This window comes from Carica papaya, chromosome 9 (genome assembly GCF_054855325.1).
Source record: "Carica papaya isolate Zhongbai chromosome 9, ASM5485532v1, whole genome shotgun sequence".
NCBI classification, from domain to species: Eukaryota; Viridiplantae; Streptophyta; class Magnoliopsida; order Brassicales; family Caricaceae; genus Carica; species Carica papaya.
The window spans coordinates 35,111,238-35,127,685 of NC_142317.1; the positions used below are offsets into that span (position 1 = coordinate 35,111,238).

Genomic DNA, 16,448 nt, shown 5'->3' on the forward strand with positions numbered 1-16,448 from the left:
CGAGCAAGTCTCATACGGCGTCGTTTGGGAAAAAGGTCATGAAGGGGGAATTTTGAAAACGGCGGGGTAAAATTGGAAACACAATTTTACTGAAATGGCGGACAGCTGTTTCCCACGGGGTTCTTCTCCGTATAAATACCACCGACCATTCATTCTCCCTGTATTAACTCAGTCTTCTGAGACAGAAACGTTTCGCAGTCGTTTCTTTCGTTGCCTCGGATTCTCTGCTAGTCCTCGAGAATCGTTTTGCTTCTGTCTGGTTCAACATTGCTTCTCCGTTCGCTTCTCAGGTAAGGAGGATCTCCACTCCCGCTTTCTTTTTCCATAAAGGATTCGTTCCTTCTCCTAAAAATCAGATCTCAGATCGCAAATCTATTTTAATCGAAACTCTAGTCGTAGATCGCTTCTTTCTCGATCATATTCTCCGGTGTATCAATGTGTTGTTCATTTTCAGTTTAGTTTCTCCTAATTTTGTGTTTCATTTTAATTCGCATCTTTGCTTATGGAGTTTTTAGTGCCTGAAGATAATAAATGGCCACGTTGATTCATCTTCGCAGAATGAAGCATAAGACAGCAGTGATGTTCTTTTTTCTGTGTCTTGTTCTTGCTTGATTGAGTTTGATAGTTTAGAAATTTCAGTGGAATTATCAGTTCATCTGCCGGATTAATTTTTTTTTTCGGTTGAAAGATTGTTAGCGTGCTTTTAATCTGTTAGCGACTTGATGCCATTGTTTGTTGTGTATAATCAAAGACGTTCTTTCCTGTCTTACTGAACTGAGGTTCTTCACTGGATCTGTTGTAGTAGATATCTTTCAGAAGTAGATAGCGGTGGCGAAATTTGATTACAAGAAAGCTGGATGTATTTATTTTTTCCTTTCTTCCTTGTTTGTAGGTTTGGCTCCCTTTTTTTGTTTTAAGTCACTGGAAAGGCCAATATTTTCTAACCTCACTGTGATCCAACTTTCTATCTGCTTAATTTTGTAATTAAGTTAAAGAATTACCTTTGTTTCAGCTCACTTGATCTTGCTAGATCTGGATTGTGCTTAAAAGGCGGTGACAATTTGGTTTATATGATTGAAAATCGTATGATAGTTCTAGTAAAGGTGTCATTTCCGTAAAGGATGGAAATATTGGGGAGAGGAAAGGAAGAGCAGGTAGTCACATGTATGATTTGGATAACAAGCTGGTGCAAAATATGTAATTTTGCTTTAGTGAGGTGGAAGGTGTATGAATGTCCTCAGTTGATGAATTTCCTTGTTTGAACACCCATTTTCCGTTGTCATTTTGATATATGCTGATGATAATGCAAGATGTTTTAAGAAAAGACTGATTCTTTGCTATACTGCTTGATGCTAGTTGGTTCCTTTTGTGTCCAGTAACCAATTTTCCTAGTAAGAAGTCAAGGAGCATGGGTCGTGGAGTGAGCAGCGGTGGGGGCCAGAGTTCCTTGGGATATCTTTTTGGCGATGGGGAGGCTCCAAAGGTAGCCGCCAAGAAGGTCCAAGAAGCACCAAAGGAAGGACAGGCTGTGAGTAATGTCCCTCCCCCAAAACCTGCTCCTCAACCTGTAGATGTTAGCAAGCAGATTCCTGCTGGTATAAATAGTACTTCTTCAAACAATTATATGCGTGCTGATGGCAGCTCTTGCAACTTCATTACGGTATGATTTCGCGATTTTATTGCTTCGTTTTTTTCTTGATAATGGTTATTCGTATTAGTTGCTCATGTAGTGTTTATAATTAGGTGTTAACAGCATCATTTTTTACTTCTCCAATGAAAAGTACAAGAGTACAAGAACAATAAAATAGTACTAGGTGTAGTTTGTTGTTATTAGTCATTAGTAATGGTTTACAGATAGGGTTTGCAATCAAACCTGAATGATTAAGATATATTGACTCGCGTATTCACCATGAACGTCCGAAGCTGTTTTGTCCACCTCCCAACCAAGTTGGTGAAAAATAATTTGTTGTGAAGTGAATGAAAGGAAGAATAATTTTATGATGATTATTCAGCTACCTACTTCACGTACGTTTAAGCATTATAATTGATGAATTTCTTTTAACGTCTACAGGATCGGCCTTCAACGAAGGTCCATGCTGCACCAGGTGGTGGATCTTCTCTGGATTACCTCTTTGGTGGTGGCAGCAAGTGATATATGTCTTGGTATTTTCATAATGAAGTATTGTTTGCTGATTCTTGTGGAGCTTGTATCTTTTTGTATTTCATCCTTTACATAAGCAGCAAAAAATTTTGCTGGATGGTGTGATTGTAATATAGATGCTATGGTTGAATCAAAACTCAAATTTTGGATGCATAAACGTCAGCTATCAAGGTCAATTATTGTCCAGAGCATCTGTTCTTTTCTCCGCGGAATGGTTACTTTTTTCCTTTAGCTTTATGCTGCTTGTTTTCAAATATTAAAGTTTTTGCTAACTGAATTTGTTGCATTGTATTAGCTCTAAAGAATGCCAGCCAAAGAGTAAAGTTCTCCTTGTCTGAAATCAAGTTTAGCACCTTTCGCCGGTGAGTGAAAGTTTATCGGTTATTATTAAGGAAAATCAATGGCAGTCTTCAAGAATTTGGATAATCCTTAGAGAAGTAAATTATTAAGAGTTTGATGAAGACTAACATTTTCCTGACTCTTTTCCCTTTGGTTAGGGATAGCAACAGGTGGATTTGATATTGGGTTTTATCAAATTCGAACCTGACTCGTTTTCAATTTATTCAATTTTTTTTTGAAAAGTTAAATCCTAATTTGCCTTGATCTGTCTCTTTTTTCAGCCAATCCAAATCTAACTCAATTTGAACATGTATTTTGATTAAAAAAAATTATAAGATATGGGTAAAGTGTACTCTCCAAAGTATAGTTTTGTGTTTGGAACAAATCCTCATACCATCAACTCCTAAGGTTGCTAGGAAAATGTAGCCATACAAAGACAGAGCCCCAGATGTTCCCCCATTAGATGGTCAGCTAATTTTATTCCTTAAACGTTATACTAATAGGAGGTGGGTTAAACATTTTCTTAATTGAAGATTTTAAGTCTTTTAACTGTACGGAGTGTTAGGACTTTTTATGACCTTAAATAGTCAACTGTATTGTTGTTAGAATTTAGGCTTTATTTGTTCACAAGTTACGATTTAATTCTATCTAGCAAAAAAAAAAAAAAAAAATTGAATTTTACGAAAAAAATCACAGTCTGTTATAATTCTTAAGATAATACTAAAAACCAATAGTAACTCAAGAGTGATTAGATCCAGTCTTTGATATTCACTTTGATCCAGTCAAAACTAAAATTGATTTTTATTTAAATGATAAAGATAATTTTATATGCTTCCTACATACTCTTTTACAATTAATCCTAACAACCACAAGTACTTGTTTGTTTGTTTTCTCGAAACTGTTTATGTTCCTTAGTAAAATTGTATGGCCAGTATAACTTTGATAAACTGTTTGTTTTCTTAAACCATTATAATATCCTTTTTGAAAAAAATGATTCTTCCAAGATAATTTTATATGCTTCCTATATATTCTTCACAATTAATTCTAACAACCACAAGTACTTGTTTGTTTGTTTTTTCAAAACTGTTTAAGTTCCTTAGTAATTGTACGGACAGTTTAACTTTGATAAACTGTTTGTTTTCTTAAACCATTATAATATCCTTTTTCAAAAAAGATTCTCAGCATTTGTTTAACATGGTTTGTGTTTGTGTTATGAATGATAAAATTGGTGTTAACATAACTCTGCAACAAAATGGTTTAATCAGATTTAAATCAAGTAACTCATAAAGTCGACACAATTTGAGAAAATTAAAGAGATTTAAGCTCTCCCAAGTTAGAGGCCAATTCAAATTTACTCTTTATATAAATAAGTCAGACTTCATATTTAATAAAACTTGTCTTAAATATACTTTTCCTGCTATTTCTAAATAATTTTTTTTTTTATTTTTTACTTTAAAAATAAATAAATAAAAGAGATATATAACAATATTAGGTTATTGGCTGTGAATCCATATTAAGTTATTTCCACATAAAAATAAAAAATTTACAAAAAATTGAACAATTGTATATTTTCTCATCCATTATTACTTGGTAATTTTTATTAGTTTGTATATTAGTTCATAAACTTTTTTTTTTTTTTAATGTATTTTTGGAGGATGAGAATTAGTACATAATCTATTCAAAATTATCACCGATGTGACAATAATATATAATTATTTTCGAATCAAATGAACAACAATCCATCTACCTCATAGTAATTATTTTTTAACAAAAGTTGTTGAATATCAAGAACTCATCATCACACAATACTTTTTTCATAACAAGTTAAAGGAATAGGCATTATTGGTAGAGAAGAGGCAATAAATTAAGATTTATCTAGACTAATACCATACAATACGATGTGGTTTTTGTAAAGTTGATCATCACGAGGGTTACGATGAGTTTGTAAAGTTGATCATTAGTTCACAATTTAGTGTGAAAGTGAAAAGACAAATTAATAAAAATCATCTATGACTTCGCCAAGTATGAAGGACATCTATCATTTGGGGTTGTTAACTAGGTTAGCATATACCACCACTCATCTATACCATGTAAACCTTCAAGTGGAAAGGGTTGATGAATTATAATCCCAAGCTTCTCTGTCATCTCCCAAAAGCCAAATTTTCCTAAGAGGCCCAAAAAATCTTACATCCTCACTCTGGGTACCTAGTTTTCTCCACAACTTGAATATAGTAATGAATTTTAGAACAAGACATACACCATTTCTATTTCTTCAACCATCTCAACCCTTAATGCTTTGTTTAATAATACATGTTGTCCGCCAAAGAAATAGAAAAAAGGTCAATTATAGTAAATAGAGAAGACTTGGTATACAACAATTATAATGCAAGATTAACACCATGTGCGAGCACGGGCACGGGCACGCACAAGAGAGAGAGAGCGAGAGAGAGAGCAACAATATCCTAGAGCAAACCAGAGAGAGTGAGAGGTCAAAATATCCTACATATATCCATGAAACTGAGAATATTCAACATTGCATCAATACAGCTCCATTTTGGTCAGACAGATGGCGATATCCGGAAAAAACAAGATTTGCTGTTGTAACATCAAGAAAGCCCTTCATACAAAGGAGTATCCCTCACCCACACCAAAACTGGAAGCAGGATGATTGCGGCAGGCAGAAACGACACTAACTAGAAAAACCTTCAGGGTATCAGCTTGTTGAACGCCTGCTTTTGAATATATGTATATACACAGACAAAAACACGCACCCATAAACGATAGATTCACATCTATGCAAAACAAAAAATTGCTGAAGTGATAAGAAATATACTACAAAGGAAGTCTTACAAAATATTCTCAAAAATGAGTCTAGACTTGAAATAACATTTCAAAAGAAGTGTTATGCATGCAGGAATTTGTTCAAAGTTCAAAGACAATCCATTCCTATGTTCGGAACAAATTCAGAATTCATGTCTAATTATTCGCAACTCAACATTATTTTAACTATGAAAAATGCAATTTAAAAAAAAAAAAGATTATAAAGATTGTGTTCATATGGAAATTAAAACAATATATTCTATAATTCTGAATTCTATAAAAAATTGGTCATATAAGCTCAATTTTTACCATTTTAAGAATTTAATCATCTTCTAGTTGAAATAAGTTGATGTTTGGAAATGAACAACATAGAAATTTAGAATTTGCTATAGACATGGCCGAATAAACTTAAATAGGCAAACACTCTTTAATAGAACAGATATTCAGACATTCTAACCATCAATACATGGGGGCAACTTTCACCCGATGAAGAACACACAGGAAAAATAAAAGACACCTGAAGAAACCTGTGAATTTCTTAACAGAGAAAAAAAAGGAAATAAATTACTAAAATGAAGTAGAAAAGTTGTGCACAAATCTCTACTTCAGAGCATTTCTAAAAAAAAGATTTAATTTTTTAACAATGCAGGTCACTAATTCTTAATCGGCGGCAATGAGTCCAATTGCAAGATATAGGTAGGAAGGTAGGGGGAAGGGGGAGAGATGGGAAAAAGAGAGTCCAGAGAAAAAAGACCTTACACAACCATAAATGGAGATATACAGCTTTTAAGAAGCTACAAGAACCACTGCCGATTGTCTCCATTCCTAATTAAGAACAGTAATATATCAGCCATAATGGAAATCTCAAGAATGATGAAAACAGAACAAAAGAAATCAGGTGAGTGTCCCCATACAAGTTATTTTTAGACCCTGCTGGAGAATCATAAGATCAAAAATTTTCAGAACCCAAATCTTCTCAAACTAACCACATGCCTACCATCTCCTCAACTGAAATCCCATATCATCCTTCACTTACTCAACAGCGAACCATGGCACCTCCGCTATCTAAAGCTAACATCCAAAGTATCTCACCCAAGGACACAAGGAAAGATGGTTTACAGATTCGGCAATTTTCTTTTGCACAGGAAATAGTCAACACTTCCTCACCTGCTCCTATTATTTTCTACACCTGGTGCACCAAAAACCTTACCCAGTACACTAGACATGTCAATATCAATCTCATTTGTTCTAAGCCTTCCATGTATAAATACAGTAAGAAAGAAATTCTCTGGTTTCAGTCATGCCAAAAATTTTCCTTCCATTTCCTTTCCATCTACCAATTCCACCAAAAACAACATTTTTACAGAAAGCACTTAAATCATAAAACAAACTCTTCCCCATTAGGTTTTCACCAGCTGCCACAAAAGAAGCACAAAGCAAGCTGAAGGATTCTTAAAATTAAGAACCACGAGGATTCAGTCAATAACTTTCAATTCAGTTCATAATTACATAACTAACAGATTCACAACCCACCACTCCAACGGCAAAATTATGTTGAAATTGACATTTTAACTTTAGAATACTATAGTATTAACCTCAATTACTGGGATTTGAATCTTATAAAAAATCCATTCACAAGTCAGATTAGGCAAATAAGACTTTTGACACTTTGACAGTAACAGTCAAGAAATGTTTTCAAGGATAAATGTGGCAAAGGAGTATTAAGCATTCCATCTGGGCATACTAGGAAGCTAAACATATTCCCAATTATCAAGCTTTCTGTCTAATGAGAATATAATAGCCGGAATACATATACAAAACTTATATCCAGGGTAATTAACTATAGTACAAATCTTTGCATAAAAACACATAAATCAAAAGTACAAAATAAAACAGATTAATTATCTATAAAAACTATGTCGCAATGATGACAAAAGAAGAAAAAACATAGCACACATGCTTCAAATGAACAAAAACAGCGAAATAAGTTTTCATTACAACGACGATAATCCAATCAATACTTTCTTATGGTCAAAAAACAGAATCCAAAGATAGTATGACCAACCTAACACTACTGCTGCTGGTTCTGCTGGTTCTGAGGGTTTGGTGGAGGTGGCATACCAGGGCGTGGTGGAGCAAAAACAGGAACTCCACCAGGCGGAGGAGGCATCCCTGGACGAGGTGGGGGTGGTGCAGGCATCCCGGGCCTCTGTGGTGGGGCCGGAGGTCCCCTCATCATTGGAGCAGGCGGCGGAACCATCGGCCTCTGCCCGAACTGCGGTGGAGGCACAGGGAACTGTTGCGGTGGCCTGACACCAAATGATGGAGGTGGAACCTGAGGGGGTGGACCCCGAACCATCGGAGGTGGACCTTGTCCAGGATATGCAGGAGGAGGAATCTGACCAGGTGGTCGAAGAACCGGCGGCCCGCCGGCTGCAGAAGGCGGATAAGTCATAGGCGGGGCAGAGAGCTGCGGGATCGGAGGACGCGAGATCTGTGGTTGCATCATACCGGGAGCAGGGCCACCGACTCCGCGAACCGGTCCAGCCAGACCGGGCTGAGCCTGAACAAGAGGAGCGGTCGGAATACCACGGCCAGCTGCCCGGCCCATTCCGGGACCGGCGAGTGCGGTACCGGAGACGGCTTTGGCTCGTGACTCTTCGGGAGGCGGAGGTCCCTCGACGGTCATAGAAATGACCTCCTCGCCGCGGAGAAGGACGAGGCCAAGAGTCCGGCGGTCCTCGCGCTCCTCGTTGTTTTTCTTGCCCTTGGCAGGAGGAAGCTTCCGGAACTCCTCACAGTCGCCGAGGACGAGGTTCATGTGGCGATCGAAGGCCATGAATTTCCCAACCAGCTGGCGCCCGTCCTGGATTGTGACGCGCATCCTGTAGTTGATGAACTGCAGCATCTTGGAGCTCTTGGACATCGACATTGTTGCGATTTCTGGAGCTCAACAAGGTTAGGGTTTGTTTTAAGGAAGAGAGACCAGGGTTTTTGAAATGGAGTTTGGAGCGGGGGAGTAGAGTTGGCTTTCGAGTGACGAAGAGCGGACCTCTAGGGTTTTGGGTTTATTTTTTAATTTATTTTTTTTAATGGGATTTCTTTTTTTTTTTTCCCCTACTAAAAAACTTATTTTTAAATTTTGGTAAATTACATTCTTTTAATCTCAGGCCCAGGCCCATACCCAGGCCCAGGACCAGACCCGGGACTAGACCCGGGCCCATACAGTTGAAGCCCAACAGAAACGATCGGAACGACGTCGTTTAATCGTGGAGCCTTGAACTAAATCAGAAGCTTCTAAATCATCTCGTTCCAAACAAGTCAAAACGACACCATTTTCGGAAGAGGGTTTCCGTGGGCTCACTTTTTCGGCTTCCTTCTTTCCTTCCACAGAGAGGTGGCGGCTGTGAAAGTGGACCGAGCGGTGAAGAAGGAAATAGCGAGGATCTCGGAAGAAAGAAGAGAAGGGACTGACGCGAAGAAGAAGAAGAAGAAGAAGAGATCAGTTGTTTATTAGGTCACCATCATTTTCTTTCCCTATATATTCGTTGGATTTTTTTTTGTTATAGTTAAATTCGTATACTGTTTATTAAACTCGTATACATTTCTCAGAGGAGTGACGAGCTGAAAATTGGAGGCAGTGAAGTGGTATTTTCTTTAAATTAAAGAACATATGGCTGGCGGTGGAGGTAAAAAGAAGGAAGTGAAGAAAGAGACTGGCTTAGGGCTTTCAAATAAGAAGGATGTGAATTTTGGAGAATGGTATGCTGAGGTATGTGATAAAATGTTCGTGTAATATTCTGATTCGGTAAATGAAATGGTATACATATTTATATCGGGAATCATATTATTGACTTGGAAATGCTTTCATCTAGGTTTGTGTCAATGGTGAGATGATAGAGTATTACGACATATCTGGATGTTATATTCTGAGGCCATGGGCAATGGCAATTTGGGATACCATGCAAGTGAGCTTTTCAGAGACTTTCCTTGTTATTTAATTTAATTCCTTCTTGGTTAATCATAATTAAGGTTATAGATCTTTATCAATGTTTGTACAAGCGTTTGAACTTGATTCATGTACGGTACACGCTAATGTCTTTGAACAACCGCATGAGAGGGAATATAAGGGGAGACAGAATAAAGAGCAGAGAAATGAGGGATGTGTATTTATAGGGAGAAAGCATAATTAGGAAGATCTGGGAATGTTAAACTTGTATATTTTTCTTCTTACCACATAATTGATTTTTTCTTACTTGCCGGAGCGTTAGGGAATTGGGCTGGCTCTTTTTTTTTCTCAATTTGATGATAGCGTTGATGTCTATATGCAGACATTCTTTGATGCTGAAATCAAGAAAATGAAAGTCAAGAATTGTTATTTCCCCCTTTTTGTTTCCCCTGGGGTTTTAGAGAAGGAGAAGGATCACATTGAAGGATTTGCTCCAGAGGTGAGGCTTTGCAATCCTCTTGTTCTTATTTTTGGAGCATGTGGATCATTGTGATAGATGAAATTTTCTTTCTAGGTTGCTTGGGTTACCAAATCTGGGAAATCCGATTTGGAAGTGCCTATTGCTATTCGCCCAACCAGTGAAACTGTGATGTATCCATATTATTCAAAGTGGATAAGGGGACATCGAGACTTGCCTCTGAAACTAAACCAGTGGTGCAATGTTGTCAGATGGGAGTTCAGCAACCCTACACCATTTATCAGGTATTGATCTTCAATATAATTTTGATATTGGTTTGATAGATGGCATTTATGCTTTACAAGTATAATTACATTCCTTCAGTTTGGCTGTTGTTTCTTACTTTCTTTCTTTTAAAAACATACGTCCTCCAATTTAGTGGTGTTTTTGGTAAATAAACCATTTACTAGCTTATAAGCTGTGGAAGTTAAAATAAATAAGTTGTTGAATAGTTTATTAACTGTCGATTTTATAAAATGACAATAAGGACATTTTATTTTTTTAACAAGTAAAGCTATCAAAATCTAATTTTTTCAGAAATTTAATTATCTATATCTAAAACAAACTAAAACATAAAATAGGTTCAACGTGATAATTTTTATATTCATTTAACTATTTGCTTTATTTACTTATTTTTTTTTCTAACTAATCTGTTATTCAACAGATAATGAAAAAGAAAACGAAGATGAAAATGAAAATGAAAATGAAAGTGTTTTGAAACTTGAAAATTTTCAAATTGTTAAACTCAAGTTGTTACATTCAAGTTGAAACTTGAGAATGATCAGTATTTTCTTGAAATGTGCATGCTTTATATATATATTTTTTTATTTAAAAAAAACATATTAAGCATGCACATTTCAAGAAAATACTTATCATTCCCAGCATTTGTGTTTTCTGTTGTTTGAGTCTAATTTTGTCTTTAATTAGTTTACACTAGCTTATTTTAGTTTACTTATAAGTTCAAAAAAGTTAAGCTCCTCCACCAGCTTATAAAACAAGCTATTACATATTATCTGTTTTTCTAAAAGTAAGCTCCCCATTGTAAGTCAAACATATTACTACAAAAATTTTAACTCCTAATACCCCCATTTTTCAGCAGATAGAACTTCTTTCATACTTTTCTTTGCCTTTCTCTCTTTGGAAGGGAGTTGAGGGTATGAGTCCTTTCTCCTGTATTCTAGCCACTAATATGGGATCGGGGTAGTAGTAGTTTTGACTTTGGATCTTTGATTGCATGTTTACCATCTTAAAATTTGTTAATGCATATATTTTCTTGGAAGATTTATGATAATTTTCAAATATAGCATTGGTTAAAAAATGTAGTAACCTGTTGTACTAAATTATTGGTCATTTTGAACTCAATTTTATGATTGTAGGAGTCGTGAGTTTCTGTGGCAGGAAGGGCATACTGCTTTTGCCACAAAGGAAGAGGCAGATACAGAGGTATGAGGACACAATTTCAACTCTTTGGGCTAAGCTCTGCTCTAAGAAGAACTTAAGTCGTTTATTATATATATATATATGTATATTTGAAAGAGAAAATGATGTCTCCTTGGAGGCATCGATGAAAGAAAAAATGATAAGTAACAAAAAGGCACCAAGGAAGTGCAATCCTAAAACAAATTTTAATTAGAAGCTGTTCAAATTAACAATATCTATGTCATCCAATAAATATATTAGGTTCCTATATAGGAGTTGAGAATTCTGAGCCAATGATCCTTGATGGACACGAAAGGGTAGAAGAGTGATCAAAAGCTCTTCGGTTCCTTTCTTTCCAAAAACCCAAGAAATAGGAAGAACAAGTGAAGGAATTTCTTCTGCTTCGCGGAAGTGGGAATTCTGCTCCAAATCTAGAGTTCATCCTTAACTGCGTTACAAACCCAAACAGATTAAGAAGGTCAAGAGTATAATCCCAAAGCTTTCTAACTTCTGAGCACCACAGACAGGGGACTCGCAGTCATTGAGACATAGGAAGCACCAGTTAACCATGATTATGCTCCTCTCCATGAGATTGTCTCTAGTTAAAAATCTGATCCAAATTGCCTCCCAAGTAAGAAAAGCAATCCTAGTGGTAGCTGTTGTTTTCCATTTCTGCTTCCAGTTTTCCATTTCTGCTTCCATGGGAAATTCATCCAGCAATGCTTTAGGCAGATTTATAAGGTTCTATCATGATTTAACTGTGAATCTGCCATCTTGTGTGCGTTTCCGGACTTGCCTGTCAAGCCCATCAAGATGAACGGAACAAGACTTCAAAATGAATAAGTGAATTGCACAATCATCAATCTCCCACTTATTTAAATTGTGAAGAAGGGGAACATTCCATTGGACCCACCATTGTACACCAATAGTCCTTCACTTTTGCCTCCTTGCAACTTGCAACCTACAGAATAAGGAAAGGAGTCTTCCAAAGGACTAGAAAAGCACTATAAATCATGCCAAGATCTAATACTACTACCTCGCCAACTATGAACCGAGTGCCCCCCAGGAAGCAAATGCCAATTATCACAAATTTACCTCCAAAAGCTTTGACGAAGAACACCTCTGCTACCTTCCACCAGCGCTGTATGTGTGCAGACTGAATTTGCACTTAGAAACCCCCTCTAGAAAGTTTATTTCAAATAAGAAAAAAAACAACCTCCTGTAGGAAGTGCCTCCAAAAAAAATTCATTTTTGCATTTTGGAAGAAGAGCTTTGCTGAAAGAGAGCAACGACCTAGTCACTAGGCCAACAAATCTCAAAGGTATTTTTCACCCTATCCAAGCAACTAAATGGAATTTCCTATGCTCAGAATCACTCTATAAGAACCAGCATCGAATTGCTTTGATCTTTTTTGCAACCGCCACAGAGATGGGGAAGAGTGAACAAGGAAAATAAATATGGAGGTTAGACAGGGAACTTTTGATGTTGTAGAAAATTGTTTATTAATATTTAATAATGTGGAAATTGAAGACCATCTGAAGTTTATGGGGTGAATATTTAGCTATCTTTCCCTTATTATGTATATTTCGCTTGCATAGAGATATATGATAAATTGGTACTTGGTGCTCTTAAGACCATTGACAGTAGCTCAATTTTTTTCTCACCTTTGAATAAGTTAAGGTATTAAGGATGGTTGATGAAGAATGAAGCAGTTGAATTATATTGGAATCTTAATTTTTCTTTTATATATCAGGTGCTTGAAATATTGGAACTGTACCGACGTATTTATGAAGAGTTCTTGGCTATTCCTGTCATTAAAGGCAAGAAGAGTGAGATGGAGAAGTTTGCTGGTGGGCTTTACACGACAAGTGTCGAGGTACATTCACATAAACATGTTCATGCTACATTTTATGTAATTTAATTGATTCCAACTGTTGACATTTTGTCTAAATCTGCTATACTTTACGTCAGGCATTTATTCCAAACACGGGTCGTGGTGTACAAGGTGCAACCTCACATTGTCTGGGCCAAAACTTTGCAAAGATGTTTGAAATAAACTTTGAAAATGAGAAGGGAGAGAAGGCCATGGTCTGGCAAAATTCTTGGGCCTATAGTACTCGCACGGTAGGATTTTACAAGTAGGGATTTGTCCTTATTTAGTATACTTCTAATAGAAAGAAAAAATGGAAAAGATAGTAAGTTACGTATATTTCTTATTGTTGAATTTATTCTTGTTGTTGAGTCATTGAATTCCCAAGTGTTGTATATAGTTGTGTTTCAGAATTCTTGAGTGCATAAAGTTTAACTGTGAATACCAGTCTTTTTAACTGTTGTATTTGGAAATTCAGTTTAAAATTAATTTCAGAAAAAAGAACTAATTTTGTTGTGAGCTCAAGCTTTTTGTAACATTGTCTTTTGTTCATATTTCTATTATTTGTCTGTATTCTTTCTGAGCACATCCGGAGTTACTTGCATTGCTTCCAGCGATAATTTAATTGGTGTACATTGTTTGTGGGATTAGCTTTTTTTCATTTATTTTATGTGTATTAACTTCTGCGTAGATTGGGGTCATGGTGATGGTCCATGGAGATGACAAAGGCCTGGTGTTACCTCCTAAAGTAGCATCTGTTCAAGTTGTTGTAGTCCCTGTACCATATAAAGATGCTGATACTCAAGGAATTTTTGATGCATGTGCTGCCACTGTAGCTACCTTAGATGAGGCTGGTATTCGTTCTGAGGCCGACTTCAGAGACAATTATTCTCCTGGTTGGAAGTACTCACACTGGGAAATGAAGGGTGTTCCCTTGAGGATTGAAATAGGGCCAAAAGATTTGGCTAACAATCAGGTGCATTATTTAATAGCTATCTATATATGTTTTTTATATGTTTTTTCTGATTTTTGTTGTCAGTATCTTCTATGATTTACTTTGATCCTATGCACAGGTACGTGCTGTCCGACGTGACAATGGAGCGAAAACTGATATTCCCAGGGGTAACTTGGTTGAGCAAATAGAAGAAATGCTGGGTAAGATTCAGCAAAGCCTGTTTGAAAGTGCAAAACAAAAACGAGACACATGCGTACAAATTGCTAAAACTTGGGATGAATTTGTGGAGGCTCTAGGACAGAAGAAATTAATCTTAGCTCCATGGTGTGATGAAGAGGTATTTTATCAAATTATTCAAATTTTTACCAATCATTTTATTAACATACACTTTGTGCACGTCTCTGTGATTGTAATTTATGTGTGTATGCACATATTTGATTAATAATTAGTTGATGCCTTATATATTCTCTAACTCCATGTGATAATTTGATTTGGCAAGATTTATAAGCTTGATAATATTCTTACTATATTGGGTTTTTTGCTCAAATCCTTCTAGTTCGTTTTCCTTTAAAAATTTTTGAAAACTTATTTGAACATTTTTTGGTTCCTTTAGGAGGTGGAGAAGGATGTGAAAACACGAACTAAGGGTGAAATGGGAGCAGCTAAGACTCTTTGTTCTCCCTTTGACCAGCCAGAACTTCCTGAAGGTATGATATCTTCTGAGTTTTCCCTAATTGCTGATTTTACTTCCCTAATACCTAAAATTGTGCTGAGAACTTTCATAATATGCTATTCAATTATTAGGGCTAATCTGCCAAAGGGACTATTATATTCTAGGACTCAACACTCTCTTAGTGTAGATTGTTTTAGTTTTTTTCTATTTTTGGTTTTTTCTCATAGTGTAGACTGTTTTAGAAAGGAAAGGAATTTTATAGACAAGACACCAAAGTGAATACCAAATCGCAATTCTTGAGAAAGGGGAACCTATGCCCCATGAAAGCTACTATGGCTCTCTCCAAAAAACCCACAAAGAGATGGATGGGGATAACCCTTTGCAATTTTTTTTGGAGAGGAAAAGAGACAACTGTTTTGCATCGTGTCATTACATTGGTATAACTAGCTGGCACAAAGCTGCACATTAGGTTTAAAAGCCGAAGGCAACATTTGGGAATTTTTGGAGTCAGAATGATCTACTGTTCATAGATAAGATCTCTGCCTTATATTCTGTTTTAGATATTCTGGATAAGATGGTTAATTGTGAAGGTGATGATGACGTAGACCTTTGTACCCTTCAACCTATATATTTAAAAACTTTAACATAGTAATTAACAAGAAATTATGAAATTATTTGAGTGTTAAACAACTATAGTATTATTTAAAATTATTTATTTATTTTAAATGATCATATTTTTTTAGGAAAAAGCATCTTAATTTGCTCGCAAGAAATAAGAGTCCAATATTGATCCTTTTGTATCATGTTACCTACGTCTTTCATAAATTATGAAGATACCAAATTTTCGCACAACATAAGTCTGTAGATTACAGAGCTTAAGTTTATCCACACATGAGCAAGAGCTCAGAGAACTTTGTTCGTAAGCTGCTTGTAGTAAGTTTTGCCTGCACAAATATTTTTGGCAAGCATCTTCTGTTGTTGATGAAGGATTTTAGGTTTTATGTCAGTTTGCTTTTTATTTTGTTAATGTCTGAAAATTGTATCAGGTACTAAATGTTTTGCTTCCGGGAAGCCTGCGAGAAAGTGGACCTACTGGGGAAGGAGTTACTAGATTGTTGTGGCACCCGACGTGCACTCCTCTTGAACATGGTTATTGACACCCGATCTCGAAATTTCTGAAATTGTTACTGGAATGAAATTGATGGGACAAACCCAGATTGTTCATCTTTATCATATATGGTTTTCAGTTTTGCTACTTTGTACTTTCAGAAAAAAATGATGATCATCGGATATTTACTTACAATGAGCTGCAATTTTATTTGTTTAAGAGCTCTAGAAATGAATAAAATTTTTAAAGTTCTTATAGTGATTTTTTTTTGCTCCGAGAGGCCATTGCAGATGTAAGATGTTTCATACAAGGTATGGACTGAACTGAATTTCTTGAACCAGTAATTTGAAATAAAATTCAGTATATTTTTTCTGACTTTTGGGTTTATATTTTTAATAAATATGTATTTTTTATTAATTTATTTTATTAAAAATAATTAGATTTTTTGTGTTATATTCGGTTTTATAATCTTAAAATTATTTGTTTTCAATATTTTTTAAAAAAATTATGTATTTCTTCATTCGCCCTGGCATTAGTTTCAGACTCCACACTATATATAGCACTGCAAAAGCACTTAAACACACACACATATATATATATATATAGTTTTGAATTGGAGGGTACCTAAATGATAGTG

The 16,448-nt window shown here is 35.8% G+C and overlaps 3 protein-coding genes across 11 annotated transcripts; 2 read left to right on the forward strand and 1 right to left on the reverse strand.

Moving 5' to 3' along the window:
* Nucleotides 1-132: 132 nt before the first annotated feature.
* On the forward strand, nt 133-2,347 carry LOC110826060 (protein SPIRAL1-like 2). Of its 3 annotated transcripts, none has more exons than XM_022056650.2 (3): nt 133-290; nt 1,377-1,660; nt 2,072-2,347. In XM_022056650.2, exons 2-3 carry the CDS (start codon nt 1,409-1,411, stop codon nt 2,150-2,152), a joined length of 333 nt encoding a protein of 110 aa, XP_021912342.1. In that variant the 5' UTR covers nt 133-290; nt 1,377-1,408; the 3' UTR covers nt 2,153-2,347. The 3 variants fall into 3 exon arrangements, with proteins under 3 accessions (XP_021912342.1, XP_021912343.1, XP_088067837.1); XM_022056651.2 differs by having other exon boundaries at nt 158-290; nt 1,357-1,660; XM_088211711.1 differs by lacking the exon at nt 133-290 and adding an exon at nt 322-453.
* Nucleotides 2,348-4,739: 2,392 nt separating this feature from the next.
* On the reverse strand, nt 4,740-8,393 carry SMB (small nuclear ribonucleoprotein associated protein B). 7 transcript variants are annotated; one of them, XR_002541980.2, is made up of 3 exons: nt 7,386-8,393; nt 6,080-6,145; nt 5,158-5,229 (listed from the first exon to the last, which is right to left on the reverse strand). XR_002541980.2 is itself a non-coding variant. In XM_022056648.2 (2 exons), exon 1 carries the CDS (start codon nt 8,250-8,252, stop codon nt 7,392-7,394), a length of 861 nt encoding a protein of 286 aa, XP_021912340.1. In that variant the 5' UTR covers nt 8,253-8,393; the 3' UTR covers nt 4,740-5,193; nt 7,386-7,391. The 7 variants fall into 7 exon arrangements, 3 of the variants coding, with proteins under 3 accessions (XP_021912340.1, XP_021912338.1, XP_021912339.1); XR_002541985.2 differs by having other exon boundaries at nt 5,179-5,193; XR_002541981.2 differs by having other exon boundaries at nt 5,179-5,229; nt 6,075-6,145.
* Nucleotides 8,394-8,631: 238 nt separating this feature from the next.
* On the forward strand, nt 8,632-16,072 carry LOC110826057 (Class II aaRS and biotin synthetases superfamily protein). The gene is made up of 12 exons (XM_022056645.2): nt 8,632-8,837; nt 8,933-9,092; nt 9,196-9,288; nt 9,652-9,768; nt 9,844-10,031; nt 11,163-11,229; nt 12,959-13,081; nt 13,177-13,329; nt 13,767-14,051; nt 14,149-14,367; nt 14,644-14,737; nt 15,750-16,072. The coding sequence occupies exons 2-12, from the start codon at nt 8,994-8,996 to the stop codon at nt 15,812-15,814; spliced, it is 1,503 nt and encodes a 500-aa protein (XP_021912337.1). The 5' UTR covers nt 8,632-8,837; nt 8,933-8,993; the 3' UTR covers nt 15,815-16,072.
* The last annotated feature ends 376 nt before the right edge of the window (nt 16,073-16,448 follow it).